A 16,750-nucleotide genomic window follows, 5' to 3' on the forward strand; every position below is an offset into this window, starting at 1 on the left:
GTGTTTGTAAATGTAGGTGGTCTTTCCTGACGACATTCCTGGTCACGTCCAGTAACGACGTTTGGGATTCGAGGCTTTCATGTGCCAGGATATCGAGTGTCTGCCCAGTCCGCCACCACAGACTTTACACTCGGCTGTGACTCCATTTTGTTTCCTCTTAGCGTCACTATGGTAGTTGCTGTTTCCTTGGTAACAGTTCCCAGAATTCACTGCTGCGCACTCATATGAGAGATCATCCTTTCCCAGTGAAAGAATCGGCTGAGCTTGGTGCTATTGTGTGGGTGGGTTTGGGGGGGGGGATTTGGCCTAATGTGGTGGGATTCCTGGAAGAGTATTGAAGGGACTGGGACTCGTACACCTGATCAGAATATTCTTAAGGAGAAGTTGGGGCGTCATTGGGCTGTGTGCCACCTAAACGCCCAAAGCAGCGGCTTGGAAGGTTTGGGGCGGCCCCCCTCAATGTCCTGACCTGACCTGACTGACCCCCGATAGGGTGGTCAACACTCCCTGAAATCAAAGTCATTCATCAATGGTGAGGTGAGTTTCTGGCCGCTGCGACCAGGCACTGAAACAAGGGGGGCAATTACTTTTTCACAGGGGGCCCGAGAGTGCTGGTCGGCTTTCTTCCTTGGCTTAACGATATTCAGAAACTGCGTCAGGTTCCCCCTCGCTCGATGACATCACAAAGGGGCACCTACTCTTTCACAGCAGGACTGGTAGGCGCCAGCCTGTGCCGCTGTAGTTCTTGGCGCCAACGCAGGGTGGCATAAGCGCGCGTGGTAAAGAAAGCAGACGTGCAGCGGCTCCCGACTGTGAACTCAGCTTTTATTGGGAATAGAAGTGTCACTGTACACGCGCCATGCTGACACACATTAGGCATCATAGAGACACACGTTACAAGGCCATCGAGGAAGAGCCCGAGCGGGGGGACGCCGTGGGGGGGTGGCGATCACCTAAAAGGACAGGGTGACCTCACCCACCGTGGTACACGCTCGGCCCAGCGGGTTCAGGGTTTGCCTCTCATGAGCCGACTTGGGGGGCTCCACTGCCTTCTGGAAGACCTCCAGTGAGGGGGTCCGGTGTCGGGTGGGTCCTTGCAGGCTTTGCCCCTTGACGACTGAGAGGGGCAGCACAGAGTGGGGACTTTGTGAATGAGGCTGGGGGGTCTCACTTGGAAATATCTAGAAATTCCGACAATAAATAATTATGGATGAGTGAAACTGTACATGTGTCAATTTATTAGGACTATAAACAAGATGGCGCCCATGGCACAGATGAACTGGCCTCCTTGCCCCCTTCATTCTGGGGTCAAGCAGCATCGCCATAGTGCAGCAAGAGAAGCGCAGTGCCAGCCCGTCCTGGCGCCGTGTGCCACTGTCCTGGCGCCTCGCGTTTGGCAGTCTGTACCAGTAGGAGTCTAAAACTGAGAATGGTCCATCTCGTCGAGCCAGGAGGCCGGGCTGGTGGGAAAGTCCGGGTAGCCCGTGCTGCTGCCCGTCGACAGGTCAGAGGTGGGGCCCCCCGCCATGGCCCGCAGAGCCTGGCTCACCCCCTGACCGCCTTGTGCAATGATGCTGTCCATGGAGAAGCCCAGGCTGTTGAGAAGCGGGGTGTGGGCCGGGAGGGAGCCGATGGAGGAGGGCGACTGGGGGCACCCCCCGTACGGGCTGCCAGCTCGCAGGTCGTGGTAGGGCTGCCCTGAAGCGTCCATTGGAAAGCTGCCATTCAGTAGGCCGCCGGCGCCCACGTCCCCGCTGTTCCCGTAGATGCTGTTGGCGTGGCTCAGGTCAGACAGGATCTGGTCTTCTGTGGGGGGTGGGGGGGGGGGAGAGAAAGAAGACAGCAGTGAGTAGGCGTGCGTTTGGTGCCCACTAATCCTTGTGGCATGATGGAACCATGTTGGCGAGGTTAACTCAGTCTTAGGGGGCATACAGCAGGGTGGCAGTCCATGGCAGGCTCTCTTACATACACAGCCCACTTTGGGGGGGGGACACATGAAGAACATGCAAACTCTTCATGATGGACGAGACTAAGCAGGGGAATCAAATCAAATCAAATCTGACGGCGGTGCCAGTGCTGCCCAATACATCACATCCTTAAATCGGCTTTGGCAAGTTTGGGCCATAGGGGGGCAGCAGTGAGCACGAGACACACAGCAGCCCCGGACAGAAGGAGCTCAGAGTTGGCAGACGGGCACCTAAGCTGCACACCTTTGGAGTGCGAGGGCATGAGGAGAACATGCACAGACCGGACCCCCTGAGGCAGCAATGCTGACCATTCTGCCACCGTGCCACCCACAAAACAAACCGGGCAACCAGGAACTTCAAAGGGGGGCAAAGCGGGGTGAAGCACTCGCCATACGGGCTAAAACCACTTTGGGCCAATCAGCCAATGAGCGAAAGCACCAGGTGGGCCACACGCCCTCTCCCCCCAGTACCCCCTGGCATCAACTGACCTCTGAAGCTGAGCTCGCTGTCACTCAGCCCCCCATCCTCGGCGGAGCTCTCTTTCTCGTGCTTGTTCCCGCCGCGGTTCCTCTTGACGTTCTTGTAAAACTGACCCCAGCGGTGACGTCCCGCGTCCTTTTTCAGACGCTTCTCTTTGGCCCGCCGATTCTGAAACCAAACCTGAATGGCGAGAGGAGGAGGAGGAGGAGGAGGAAGAATCATGAGAGTTGGGATCACAGGTGGCACTTCAAGGGCGATGCATTTCATTTTGACAGAACTTTGCCCCCCAGGGGGACATTTGTGCCAAGACCGTGGGGGGGTGGGGGGGCTTACCTGCACGACCCTCATGTCCAAGCCTGTTTCTGAGGACAGCTGCTCCCGAACGTGCCGCGCTGGCTTGGGCGAGTTCTTGTAGGCGTTCTTGAGGGTCTCTAGCTGCTTGGCGGTGATTGTCGTCCGAGGCCTCTTGGCGCCAGCCTCCGAATCGTCTGAAACAGAAAGTGGGCTTCTTAACGGGGTCTTTACTCCCTACGCTGGGGTCCCGTGTGGACAAGGCGGTCCTTCAGTATCTCGTACATCTCTGACTATCTAAGGCGTAAGGTGGGCAGCCGAGTGTCCGAGCTGTAGGGGCATTCAGGTTTTAGGGCTCCACATTGGTGTGGGGAGAGAGACCCCCGAAAATGAAATCTGCTGGTGTCACCTTTGAGCAACCCCTGGTGGGCTCTGAACTCTCGAATTGTGTGTTGTTACTGGGAGTGTGGGGCTCAAACGGGGGGACCAGTTGAGTTGTAAGGGGGGACCCCCCCCTCGTAACTACAACACTGCATGGGGGTCCCGTTACCTAGGGGGCGCTCTCTCTGTCTTGCTACCTTTCAGTAACAGGTGATAAGGAGTCATTCTGATCATTGGGAGAGGCCCCTCATTACCCATCTGGCTTTGCTCCATCTTATCTGACCCACATGCCCACCTCAGGGTGGCATTCAAGCCCGTTCCCCACATGAGGACGTCTCCCAGCTCTGCCCCGGCTCCATGTTTATGACCGGTCACTTGAGGCGGACCACCTTCTGCCACCCTGCTGGGTTGCCCTTCTGCCAGGATGCTCCCCCTAAACTCGACTCCTTGTTTTTTATGGGCGGGCACGACAGGGAATGTCAGAAGGACATACCGTTCTGTTTGGCCGTCTCGTAGTCTTCTTTGCACACCAGCCGCCCGTCCTCCATGAGATAAAACTCGTCACCCGTGGCCAGCTGGCGGCTGCACATGACACAGGCGAAGCAGTGCAGGTGGTAGACGAAGTCCTGGGCTTTCCGGACCACCTGTGTGGGGGGGATGCCCTGCTGACAGGAGGCACACTTGGTGCCAAAGCGTCTGAAAGAAAGAGAAAGGGACAGAGGAGGTCCGTCATGGAGGGCACACAAAGCCAAGCAAACCCCCACCAGGGCCGTGCCCCTTTAACTGAGCTAGTGCCACCTGCTCAAAGGTCTTCAGTGGTCCTCAGAGCCCCGTGACACCTCTCCTCACTACGTGTCCACTGTAATGTTCCCTCTTATTTTCACTCCATGGCAAATAAAACACGGTGGGCAGCATGAGCTGAACAGCAGACAAGGAAAAGCTCCCTGCCCAACAATTCAGGGACCTGGGTGGGCACCCGACATGGTGCCAGTCCATTGTAGGGCACACACACATCTACATGTCAAGGATGTAGGAAGAGAAACCCACAGAGACCTCAGTGCTGGAGTACCGTGGGAACTAAAGTTTAGTCGATCGTGCTGTGAAAAAGTATTTGCCCCCTTCCTGATCTCCTGTGTGTTTTCTACACAATGGGGGGCCTCAAGGCCTTCAGACACAACGCAGTGTTAGAAAAGACACGAGAACAGGGGCGAGCCCACCATACACAAGGTTTACATTTCTGAAGTTATCCGACCCTTTTACCACCCGTGTGAGAAAGTAATTGCCCCCCACAGTTTCAAACATTGGCTGCAGCCCCTTTAGCGGCGGTAACAAGTGCTCCCTCCAGTCGTATCGCCCGCCCTTCTTTGCTCCAGTCGGGACACACTGGTAGGGTGGGGAGTGTCCGCTGCTCGTCTCTATGGGGTTCAAGTCAGGACTTTGAGTGGACCACCCAATGGCAGATTTGCCTGTCTATTTTGGCTCCTTGTCCTGCTGCAAAACCCAATGGCGCTTCAGCTTCAGGTCACATGACAGATGCTCCTTAAGAATATTCTGGTAAGGCCCACAACTCTTTCAAAGCACCAACCCCCCCCCCAAACCCCCCATGTTTTATAGTAGGTGGGATGTGTCATGGTGGTCTGTGCGTCGTCCACTTTTGCCTCACCAGTCTTTACACCAGCCAGCTGTTACTCTTGGATGGCGGCTTTCCGTCTTTGCTACTCTCCCATCATCCCTCTTGGAAAATTCTGGAAAAACACACAAGTCCTGGTTTGCTTCCTTCAGGGCAAGACCTCCAAAGTGGCCACAGCTCATCAGGGCTTGGGGATCATCCAAGGGGACGTCACTCTCAGACTGGGGGGCTTCTGCCTTGCTAGTCTCCCGTTATTCCTCAGCATGGAGTCTTCAACACTCACTTACCTGACCCGAGGCTGGAGGGGCCTGCAGGCTCTTTGGATGTTCTTCTGGGGTCCTCTGGGACTTCTTGAGTGAATCGTTGGTGTGCCCTCGGGGGGTCCTTTTGGGCAGATTCCCCACAGTTCCCGCTGTCCTCCATTTTGTGGCTGTCACCGTGGTTTGTCACCCCCTCCCTTGTCTCTTGCCTGGTGACTTGTATTGACCACCTCACTGTCACCGAGAGGGTCAGTATGTTGTCATTTACTCATCTGGTTGATGCTTTCATCCAAGGTGACTTGTGTGCCATTTTCTAAGCCCCCTTAATCCCAAGTGGCGGGGGGTGCCCAGTGAGCACCAGGCAGGACCCCCACATCATAGGAGAGTTGGAGTCCCAAAAGCACTTCTGTAAATGGCCACTTGGGGTGGTGTGACACTTGGCTGTCACCACATGTGGCTCTGTAATCCTGTGAAGCTCCGAAGACCACCAAAGGCACAACGGAGTTTACCTGAAACAATAAGACGAGCACAGCGAGCAGAACCCACTTACAACGTCAAAGAACGGAGCAGAAGGGCGAAAGTCCGGAAATCACCGAATAACAGTAAAGACCACCCTGATCAGAGGTCCTCACAGCACACAGTCAGGGGTCTCGGGGGCCACAAGACTCCCAAGCGCACTCACGATGAACTGCCGGGAGCCGTGGGAGACGCTGTGGATTTAAAGGGAGGGGGGCGGACACCAGATTAGCGTCGCCAGCCCACCTGACCTGCATGTCTTTGGATGGAAGCCCACGTCCACGGGTGCCGCCCCCCCCCTGTATCTCAACAGTTGAATTTCCTTGGTCTCTTCAGGTGACGTGACTTGCTTGGGGGTCACACGATGTCAGCAAATGGTGATGTCATTTAACTTTGGTCAGCCGGGTGAGGGAGCTACGAAGGGGGCACAGGGGGTATGGCAGGTGCTGAATAACTTTACTGCTTAAATGTTTCACGTGGTGGTCTTGGTTTGGTTCCTGGTGTCTAATGTCACATTTTGGCTAAAGGTCTGCAGTCATTCCTTGTGACAAAGTTGCATAAATAGAGGACATCGGGACGGGGGGCAAATACTTTTTCACAGCCCCACGTGTAGCTCCTTTCCATTCTCAACTCACTTGGCCCACCTCACATTGGCAAGCCAGCTGCCATGGCTGTTGGCGCTGCTGCTTCACAGAGTCACGGGTTCAAATCCCCACCCCCGTCCTCCTGTACTTGTACTATGAAGTGGGTGGCTGTGGGCGCCTGTGCCCTGCCATGGACTGGCAACCCCACCCTGGACTGACCCCTGAGCGAGTGTGATGAGGGTTGGTGCCCCCCCACTGCCATTTCTCATCGCTCCTTTCCACAGACCCCATCCCCCAAACTCCATTTTGTCACCGGGGCAGATCCGGTGTGGTCTGAAGTGACTGGGGGGGGGTGGTGGTGGTCTCGGACTGAATGAAGCGCACCACTCTGCCTTTTCAGCCAGTGACAGGAGAGACGACACCACGAGCGAGCGAGCTGCCCGTCCTCCCCTGGGCCCCCTAACCAGGTTAGCCTCGGCTCTGCCAGTCGCCCGCCTTTTCAAGCTTTTGACATTCAAGTCCCAAACGCGATTTGCCCGCAGCGCGGCCGATGCTGATTGGGATAAAAGTCAAAGCTAATTTGCTTCTCGAGCGCCGCCAGAGTCCGATGGAAGTGCAGCTGCAGGTTGGGGAGCCCGGTGGGCCCGGCGGGCGCCACCTTTATCTGGCACATTAGTCGGCCAGCACTTCAGATGGCGTTTAGCCGAGCGGAGCGGCTCACTAATGGAGATAAATAAGCAGGCGACGGCGACGTTTAAAAGCCGTTTAGGAATCGATAGAAAGCCAACAGGGAGCCTCGCTGGCGTTGGGGGGTCGGCGTCTGGCTGAGGCCTGCTAACCGGGGGGGGCACTGGCACGGCCCTGGTGGACTCGTTGAAGAGGATTTACTGGCCAGTTGGGCTCACAGAACAAAACCCGGGCAGGAGGTCATTGTGACGATGGTGAAAGGCGCTATATAATAGAGAAGGAGCCACTAGAAATGAGACCCCAGCCTGAGCAGCACAGCGTTACGCCAGTCATTCACTTATCCCTGATTATGCCATCGTTAAAGGCTCTCGAGCCGAAGCAATCAACGCCTACATTAAGGAAGCAAACCCAGTGCCAGGGGCCCACACCGCTGCCTCAGAGCTTCACAGAGTTGAGCCGAGCCTTCAGATCCTTGTCCCTGTCACCCTGTGTGTCTGTGTTGTAAGTGACAACTGTAAATTGGCTTGGTGTGGACAAATGTGCCCTGCATTGGCCTGTAACCATGCCCAGTGGTCCAAGGGGCCTCAATTACACTGGCACCTGGCTCCATTCAATGCAGTGCCCATGTCAGACGTCTACAAAAGCTCATTGTGTTCTCAAACTCCACCAGAGTGCCCCTGGATACTGAGCAGACGATCACTGGTCCTGAAGTGCCAAGACGCCTGCCACCTCCAAATGCGTACAAATAAACATTTGAAATTGTTTTGTTGGCAGTACGGAGAGCTGCCCGCCTTCACAGCCCCATGTGCAGCTGCTGTCCATTCCCGACTCACTCGGCCCACCTCACCTTGGCAAGCCAGCTGTCCTCCATTTACGCAACTTTGTCACAAGGAATGGCTTCAGACCTTTAGCCAAAATGTGACATTAGACACCAGACGATCTGAGAGACGGCGGGCGCAGATAGATAAGAAAATCAATGGCTTCGATCGCAGCCTAAGAGCTGGCAGGGAATTAGGGAGGGCACCTCTCAGAGTGGGGGGTGGTGAGTGGGCAGGTGGGCGCCTTTACACCGAGGTCCAGGGGGTCCGGGTGAGCTCTGTGAGGGCACCCTGAGCTTAAGAAATGAAAAGAGAGAGAAGAAAATCAGGAAAAGGAGGGAAAGGCAAAGAGAAATGTGAGATGGGGAAAAAGAAAAAAGGAGAAGTCAAGGGACTGGAGCTCAGGGGGGGGGAGAAGGGAGGATCAAAGGGAAATGAAAAAAGGAAAATAAAGGGAAAAAACAGAGAAGTGGAAGGGAAGATAAAACAAAGGAACTGAGGAGAAAACTTCAAAAAGAGAAAGAGGGAGGAGTACAAAATAAAACAGAAAGGGAAGAGGGGAGGAGTAAAGGGACACAACAAAGGAAGAAAACATGGGAAGAGGAAGAGTTAAAGGGAAAACTGCAGTAGGAATGAAACAAATGAGGGGAAAAAAATTAAAGAACGGAAGAGGGAGGAGTAAAAGGAAATATGGGAGAGAAAAATAAAAGAGAAATGAGAAAGGAAGAGGAAAGAGTAAAGGGAATCATGGAAACAACAGAGGCGAGGAGTAAAAGGAAATATGGGAGAGAAAAAAAGAAATCAAAAGGGGGAAAAATAGGTGGAAAGAGGGAGGAGTAAAGGGAAGTGAAGAATTACAGACAGAATGAGGTAAAAGAGAGGGGAAGAGGGAGGAGTAAAGAAAGAAAAGGGGGGGCAAAAGAACTGCTCTGACATTAAATAGATAGATAGCGTAGTTGGCAGGATTAGACAGATCTTTATTGTCATTGTCACTTTTACAAAGGAACAATGAAACTGAAGGTGCAGTCGACTCCGTGTGAGGCGTAAGAGTTAAAAAGACAAGAAGAGAGATGACAACAAACCAAATATTAATAAAAGTACTTTAGAAAATGTACACATGGCGCCGACTGACGTAAGGTCCACATTACACATCTGATGATACGGAGCAGTTTGTTTGATTTGAGTTCAGGTCTGTGATTACTTTTGGTAAAAGTTGTTTTTAAGGCGATCTGTTCCAGTTTTCACTGCTCTGTAACGACCAGGATGTGATGAATTCTGTGAATATTGGATACTGGTACCCCCCCCCCCCCCCCTTTACTTCTCCCTCTTTCTGATTGAGAAAAAGTCAACAAGGGAGAAAAAAAAATAAAAAGGAAGGAAGGAAGCAACAGCAAAAAAAGATAAAAAAATGAAATTGACAGAAAGAGGGAGAAGTAAAGGGAGACGAGTTTAAAAAGTGTTTCAATACGTTAAATGGAGGAGGATGAAGAGAAATGTCGGCCGAGCGGTCGAGTGCCAAGATGGCAGGCCTGGCAGGTCGCTGATCCGGGGTATTTGGTTTGAATGTCCCGCCAGACGTCGCCCGCGTGGCGTTTGCGTTTTCTCCGCGTGGCTCCCTGATTGTCCTCTCACATCCCGAAGGCACATTGCCAGAGTTAACTGGTGCTAATAAGATCGGCCCCTTTGCACAGATGCCAATGCAGAGCTCTATGCCCAGCGTTGCTTTTGTGTCCCTTTGGTTTCCGGCGTTTACACCAAAATCCCAGCTGGTGTGGAAAAATTGGAATCAGGTCACAAAGCGGGGAGTTGCGCTGGATTAGCTGGCAAGGCAGGGTCTGTCCGTCTGCTCGGCCATCTGCTTTGGTTTCCCCTTTTGGTTATTTAGCCCAACTGGTGTGGTCTAGGGATGGTGGGGGGGGCACCTATGGACACCTAGTGCCCACCCCAGTTCACCTGATCTTTGAACTTTGCCATACAGAAGAGTTTCATTTGATGTTCAGTAGACAGTTTCACCAAATAACCAAACCTGCAAAGCCACCTTGGACAACATCTGGGCGGGGGATTCAAGCTAAACATGTCGGGTCTGTGGTGTGCCAGTGCTGCCCACTGCATCTCGGTCCAGCCAGCCATTTTCTTTACCCGCTTACCCAGAGGAGGTGTTGGAGTCCACCCCAGCAAACATTGGATCAACAGCTGAACAGGGTGCCAGTCCCTCGCAGGGCAGACACAAACACACACGAGGGCCCCCGTCACCCAACCAGTACATCCCATTTTGAGAGCCAATGGGGGGCAGTAGTGAGCACAGTGGTCTCCAGAAGACGGCAAATCAAACACAAGCCATCAACAAGGATTCTAAGAGGGGCTTAAGGTGGTAGTCTGCAAGTTGGCGCTCCCATGCAGGAAGCTAGTAGGCATGGTGCCTGGCATGATGGGGGGTGGCACGGGGGCACCAATGCCAGGAGAGCAGTGAATAAACAGAAAGGACGGGTGAGCTGTGAAAGCATATGCTCCACTCGGGCAAACTCCTGAACAATCGGGGGCACCAATGCCAGGAGAGCAGTGAATAAACAGAAAGGACGGGTGAGCTGTGAAAGCATATGCTCCACTCGGGCAAACTCCTGAACAATCGGAGATAAAAGACCTCAGAAAATCTGCTTGTGCCCGCGGCGGCAACAGCTGTGCGTTAAACTGCAGGGGTGATTAAAGATTTAGGGATTTTATTTATTATTATTTTTAGTCCAATTTGGCTTTAAAATGTAATCTTCACTGGATTGGGGTCAACTGCAAGGTTAAATCATCCCTGAAATGGTGTGGACTACTGTGGGGGGCACTGTGGGGGGGTGGTGACACTATTAATTCAAAAAAAAGTCCCAATGCCAAATGACTCCAATAAAACTAAGGTGGGCTGCAAACGAGGGACTCTGGGGGTCCCGGGGGGGGGAACAACAGAGGATGGCAGAGCTGAAGGAGCAAAAAGCAAACTGGAGGGGTGAGGAGGGTGAAACAGCAGACCAAGTGGGTTTTGGGGGTCCGTGGGGGGCAACAGGTGACCCAAGGCTGGGGAAGGTCGCAGAAGACAAATGAAAAGCACGAGGTCTTTGAGGGGGCACAAACCCCCAGTTACGGGGGACTAAAGTACTGTTCTCTGTCTTTAGGGGGGGCGCCACCCCCAATCTCAGTGTACCAAAGAACATCATTCATCTTCAAGGGGGATTGGTTGAGGTGGTCTTTAAGGGGGAAGGTCACTAAAGTAGAGCACTAAGTCTTTGCCCCCCGTGCTGCGTCATTAATTGGGACCCCCACTAAGTACCCTGCTGACTCCGTTCATGGCCGTGTGTTCCTGCCAGGCTGCTTAACAATGAACTCCTTTTATTCTGTTTGTCACCAGCTGCCTGTCACATGATAAGTAACAGGCTGGGGTCTCCCAGGACCCCCAGGTCAAGAGGCTCCCGCCATCTCCAGTCCCACTCAACCCTCACTCCACTCAAGGCGCTATATAGTATGTCAGACATGAGGGTCACACTTAGTATGGGGGTTCTAGCCATGGTGGAGGCACTCGGGTTTGATGGGCAGCAGCATGAGGTGTACCCCCTGGTGGCACATGCAGTAATGGCGCTACAGTGATGATGTAGTCGGTGGCACAGGCCCGTGGCTGGCGTTGTCCGTGTGGAGTCTGCGTGTTCTCCTGTGGTCGGTGTGCCTACACGGTGAGCGGGCACTTTCAGGCTTGGTTTATGATTGAGTGGGCGTGCCACCCTGTCCAAGTTTGGTCCCTTACATGTACCTGGGGCAACCGGGATTGGCTCTGCCTTCCTCTAACCCAGAACTGGTTCAAGCTGGTTTGAGAGAGAGAGAGAGAACTCCACAGGGCTGGGAATGGGCAGAGAGGGCAGTGGCACCCAATGATGAAGGTCAACCAAACTGACAAAAACCACAAAGGAAGCAGGGCGCCAAGAGTGGGGGTGGTGGGGGGGGGCAACTTAAGACAAAAGCCATCAGGAATAATGAGAGGTGGGCACCTTGAACCTGCCAACGTTTCAAAAGCATTCATACTGGCAGGTGCTGTATACATTGAGGATTGACCAGTGACGAGTCTCCTACAGGATTACATGCCCAGTGGCTTCTGCCAGTAGAGGAATAATGTGTCACTGCAATGTGACAGATGCCAAGGCTGAAATGAACCACCAATGCATGACCACGTGGGCACCTTGGAAGTGAGAGTGGAGTGGAGGGTGCGGCAGTGTGGTCAGTAAGCTGCTTGTATTGTTAGATGTGACCACCTTGGACAGGAGGCTGGCACACCTTAGAATCTGTGGACTGCCATCATCACCCTAGAGGCCCACCAGGGGTGGGCACCCTTCACAGGAAGTCAAAGACCAGACTGTCATGGCAGACGCCAACTGAGGGCGACACGACGGCCATACTCACTTGAAGAAGTCCTCCTTGCAGTAGACATTGCCTGCCCGGGAGAAGCACTTGTCGGCCAGCAGCACTTGGCAGTCGGCACACTTGAGGCACTTGGTGTGCCAGTGTCGGTCCAGCACCTTCAGAATGAACTTGTCCAGGATGTGCTGACTGCAGCCGGCACACTGGGGGATTTCTGTGGGAAGAAAACACAGACGGCATCAGGGAAGGGCAACCTGATCACTATGCCACTCTACCTGTGTGGTAAAAGCAGAGGTCTGCTCAGGATCATGCCATACTGCCCCCAACTGGTGCCCACTTTTGATTATTCGCTGCCTCGGTCTCTGCCCAGCAAAAGGGTTCATAGTCTGCTTCAATAACAAAAAGGCTCAAAGCTGTCAGATAGGGCACTGGGCATCAGGCGGGCACCTCAGACAGTGTAGCGCCATCTGCTGTCCTTTCATGGCAGTGAAAAGTGCAACACATTTAGGGTAATGCTGGTCTACAGGACCCCATGGACAGAAAAACAAAAAAAAATCAAGTGGGCAACTGTGCCAGCGATGGCTTTGGCAGCACCAGCGCACAACTTGGGCATCTGAGGAGGGAGTGAGCTGCTCATATGCCAGGGCACCTTTTGCTTTTCAGGTCTCACATCGATGGCAAAAAACAGGAACAGCAAGCGCGGCAGCAACTGTCATGTCATAAAGCGCCTTTCACCGGCACAGCTCAGTCCTCCTAGAGACCTTTAATCAGAGCAGTAAATCAACAGGTGTATATAGCGCCTTTCAGAGTACGCCACGACACTGGACACTGGCACACGACATTCTACAATTACTCTTAGGCTTGTATGGTATGGCGCCTTTCACGTTGTATGTCATACTCGGCCTTTATATAGCGCCTTGTACCATAACTAAAAAGTGACTCAATTAACAGTTTCATCGACTCAAAGTGGATCCTGTGTCAGCCGGTTTAGTGGTCCTCACAAGGACGTCGCCCCCTAAAGAATAAAACACAAGGGACGGATGGACGGACCCCTCCGCCTCTGTCGTCATGTCCGGGATGTACGTGTGACCTTCAGACCAAAACAGGAAAGTGGGGTGGGGGGGCGTCTAAAGTACTAGGTGGGACTTGCAAGGATAAAGTCCCCAAAAATCCATCAAGTTCAGGGAAGGGGGAGTCAGTCAGAAAACACACCCTACCGTAAAAACCTCGCCGACGTGTAGCTGCTGTAATCAACTCCCCACCCTCCGTAGATTACATGGCGGGAGGGGAACCCAAGGGTGCGTGTGACCCCCACAATAATTAAACTATTTAGCGCTAACGTGGCGCCCAATGAATAAGCGATGAACCCTCACGTGACACCCGATCAGAACAGGCGAAGCCTGAGTGTCCGCTAAGAGACTCCGAGCCCAGGACTCTGTAGGACGTCCCACTGGCCGCCTGCCGTAATGTCTTCCTGCTGATCGCCTCTTCTTGCACCCCTTAGCGGACGTCTTGGGGTCTGTGCTGACCGTCCCGGCTGGCGCCCGCTCGTTGTCCACGCGGAAGTCTTTGTGGCTTTTCTTTCCTTGGACCCCAACAATGTGTCCGGCGTTCTTGTGTCTGCGCAGGGCCTCCCAATACGCGGGAGGTCTCAAACGGACCCCCAGGCAGGGCTGGCACCCTAATGCCGCCCAAGGACATGCACATTGTTGCCACGCTATGTTTTTTATTATAACCTTATAGGCTTGAGGTGCTACACTTCAGTTCACATACACTCCATACTGACAAGGGGGCTTCACGACAAAGTGCCACCTCAGAACATAAATACATTAAATACTGAATTTATGGAACGTTTGAAAAATGACAAAATGGAACACATTAAATTAGCAACACACACACACAACCAGCATTAGAAACACATGTATACATTTTTCACTGCTTCTGTTTGACCGATAAATAAATAAATATTATTTTATTGTTTCCATAAGAATGATTTCTGAACGCACTGAAGTCACTTGAGGTTTTTTATTTGGCGCCTCCCGACTGACCGATACGAGACAAAATGTAACATACAACTGGACTCGTAGTCTCGCTATGAAAGAGGACAAGCTTTTTGCCCCCCCAAAAATCAGGCCCTTTTCAATTATATTTTGAGTAAAGCAATGAGTGTCTACAACAAAAACTAATCAGAAGGACTTAAAGGTGGGCAGGTAATAATAATAATAATTCATTACATTTATATAGCGCTTTTCTCAGTACTCAAAGTGCTATCCACACAGAGGAACCGGGAAGCGAACCCACAATCTTCCACAGTCTCCTTACTGCAAAGCAGCAGCACTACCACTGCGCCACCTGTGAGGACACACAGGTCACACCAACCGACCCCCCTAACGAGATTTTCCTTTTCACAACTGTGCATTGGTAGTGCGGGCACGTGAGGGGTCTTTCTGTGCAGCTTCAAGGTGTTTATTTGTGAATATGCGCTTAGAGGGTGAGGACCACCGCTAAGGAATTGGATATCAAACCTAAGCACGTGGGCTATCCTTTCGGACTGTTTCATGGTCACCGATTACGAATCTGATGTGATTTTTGAGTTTTGACCCTTCACTAGTCCTCTATGGACCTCCATCAGAGGGTGACAAGTGACAATTTTCTCTCTTTCCACTTGACCCCTTCACACTGCAGCAGCACACAAGTTCAGATCACAAATGTCTGACGCAGCTCTTCTCGTTTATTGTGCACTTCTGGAGCTCACGAAGTCCATCGTTGCAGTTGCTGCGGCGCCTTACGCGATGTCCGACTTTGTGAGTTTCGCGACTGTTAACAACGCTGCTTCTTCAAAGGCTCTTCATGGTTCTTTACTGGGTCATGCGTTTCCATTGCTTGACAAAGCCCTATTCCATTCTTTACATATGAAGTTGTTGCTTTGAAAAACATCCTAATATGTAGGAATAAAAACAGAAATATTTAATGGATGGTGGGCAACCTAGCAGGACACTAACAGCTTAAGAAAATCAGAACGCAGCCCGTGTGGTTGTATGCAGCGCTCGAGAGTCCTTTAAAATGAGGAGCCCTGTGGCATTTCACAAATCTGCTGCCATCTCTTCGTGCTTATTTACTGTATGGACCTGCTATGGAACTAAATAAAGAAACGTCCTCTCGAGATCCTGTTCTTGGCACCAGACATGCTTGGTTCCTCTATGGCATCGCTCTGAAGAACGGCCGGCCGTCGGCCTGGTGCTCCTCCTGCAAGTCAGCAGCGTTGCAGTTGTCCGGTAAGCTAAACTCGCGCGCCCGCGCGGCAAACACAAGCGCCATTGGGTGTCCTTCACACACGTGACTGAGTCAGACGTTTACGAAATGTCACGAAGTGTCACAATCAGCACAAATGCCATACACTGACGAAGAAAAAAATCTTTTTGAAATTCATTTTTAAAGGTAGGTGGCGATACGAATCTCTTGGGTCTTGTAATCCCACACATTTAGAATTAGTTGAACTGATACCAGTAAAACAAATTATTTTGAGTCGAGTTTGCTGCAAGTAACTCACTCAAAAACACACTCACAAAAAAAAACGATTAAATCATAAAATGTTTTCACTGGTTTACACCTAAATAAATTCTACCCTAAAATTGATTACTAAATGTATTTAAGGTCTTTAATTTTAACATGATGAAAATATTTAATTCACACATTCAGTATTACTCTAAAAAAGAGCCGTTTAAAGAATGGGGTGTAATAAACACTCAAATAACCGTTTATAATAATATATCGACATCAACTATAAGGAATAAACGCTTATTCATTTATTTTGATTGAGTTCACGGAATTTTAAACATTAAATTACTAACGTTGTTAAACAAAGAAAAAGACGTCTGTGTGGTGCAGAGTGGACGACAAAATCAAAAGAAAAAACAACAGTTGTCATAAATCAACTTCATTAAAACACACACAAAAAAACATCCATTACAGTATCGGGAAATCCTGAACTTCATTGGACCAGAATGCAACAAAAGGGGCGGAGCTTTATGCAAACCAGGACACTTTATGCAAAATACAGGCTCGATACGTACGGCACACTTATATCCAAGGCGACTTGCATAACATTATTCTTATACTAGTTTAAATCAACTGTTTGTAGAGAAAATTGTATGTTTTGTTGATTACAAGAAAGTTTTAATTTTGAATAAGATTCACATGATTAGGCTCAACAGTCTCCGAGGTCGATTACGCTTCTGCTATAAAGAAATAATTTAATGGCTTTATTTCAACATCATTGAATGGTGTTACTGCGACAAATGTCACCACCAGCAAACCTGCACTTAAATGGCCTTAAATTGGACGCATAACGCAGACCCCCGTCGGTTAACGTTACCACATCTGAAAGTCGCCGTTCCGTGGCTTTTGAAATGCGCGTGCGCCGTTTTGATTGGCAGGCGCTCGGGCTGAGCGGAGGCTGTGCAGCCTCAGCAAACGCTTAGAATAAAAAGATCTGCCACCGCTTTTTAAAGGAGAAAACAAACAAGGAACCGAGTTGTGGAAGTAATTCTCAACGTGCATCCAGAACTCTTTTTTGTGTTCGTATTTCGTGATGATAAAACAAATATACTCGTATATTGCCGCCCAGACCGAAGTGCCACCAAACCCAGCAATCAAATCAGAGGACATAACAACCCCCGGCGCTGACATTCCGATGTGTAATAATAACTATTATTATTAATCCATCCATTTTCTAAACCTCCTTATCCGG

The 16,750-nt window shown here is 51.3% G+C and overlaps 1 protein-coding gene across 2 annotated transcripts in view; it reads right to left on the minus strand.

Moving 5' to 3' along the window:
• Positions 1–808: 808 nt before the first annotated feature.
• The window catches only part of lhx4 (LIM homeobox 4), a 52,702-nt gene continuing 36,760 nt past the window's right edge, over positions 809–16,750 (minus strand). For both annotated transcript variants that reach the window (XM_028810650.2, XM_051933047.1), the window contains exons 2-6: positions 12,043–12,214; positions 3,613–3,815; positions 2,781–2,935; positions 2,456–2,627; positions 809–1,806 (exon numbers count right to left, since the gene is read on the minus strand). In XM_028810650.2, the coding sequence (XP_028666483.1) occupies positions 1,418–1,806; positions 2,456–2,627; positions 2,781–2,935; positions 3,613–3,815; positions 12,043–12,214 (1,091 nt within the window). In that variant the 3' untranslated portion in view covers positions 809–1,417. The remainder of the gene's footprint in view (positions 1,807–2,455; positions 2,628–2,780; positions 2,936–3,612; positions 3,816–12,042; positions 12,215–16,750) is intronic.

The sequence above is a fragment of the Erpetoichthys calabaricus genome, chromosome 10, assembly GCF_900747795.2.
Source record: "Erpetoichthys calabaricus chromosome 10, fErpCal1.3, whole genome shotgun sequence".
In the NCBI taxonomy this organism is placed as follows: domain Eukaryota; kingdom Metazoa; phylum Chordata; class Cladistia; order Polypteriformes; family Polypteridae; genus Erpetoichthys; species Erpetoichthys calabaricus.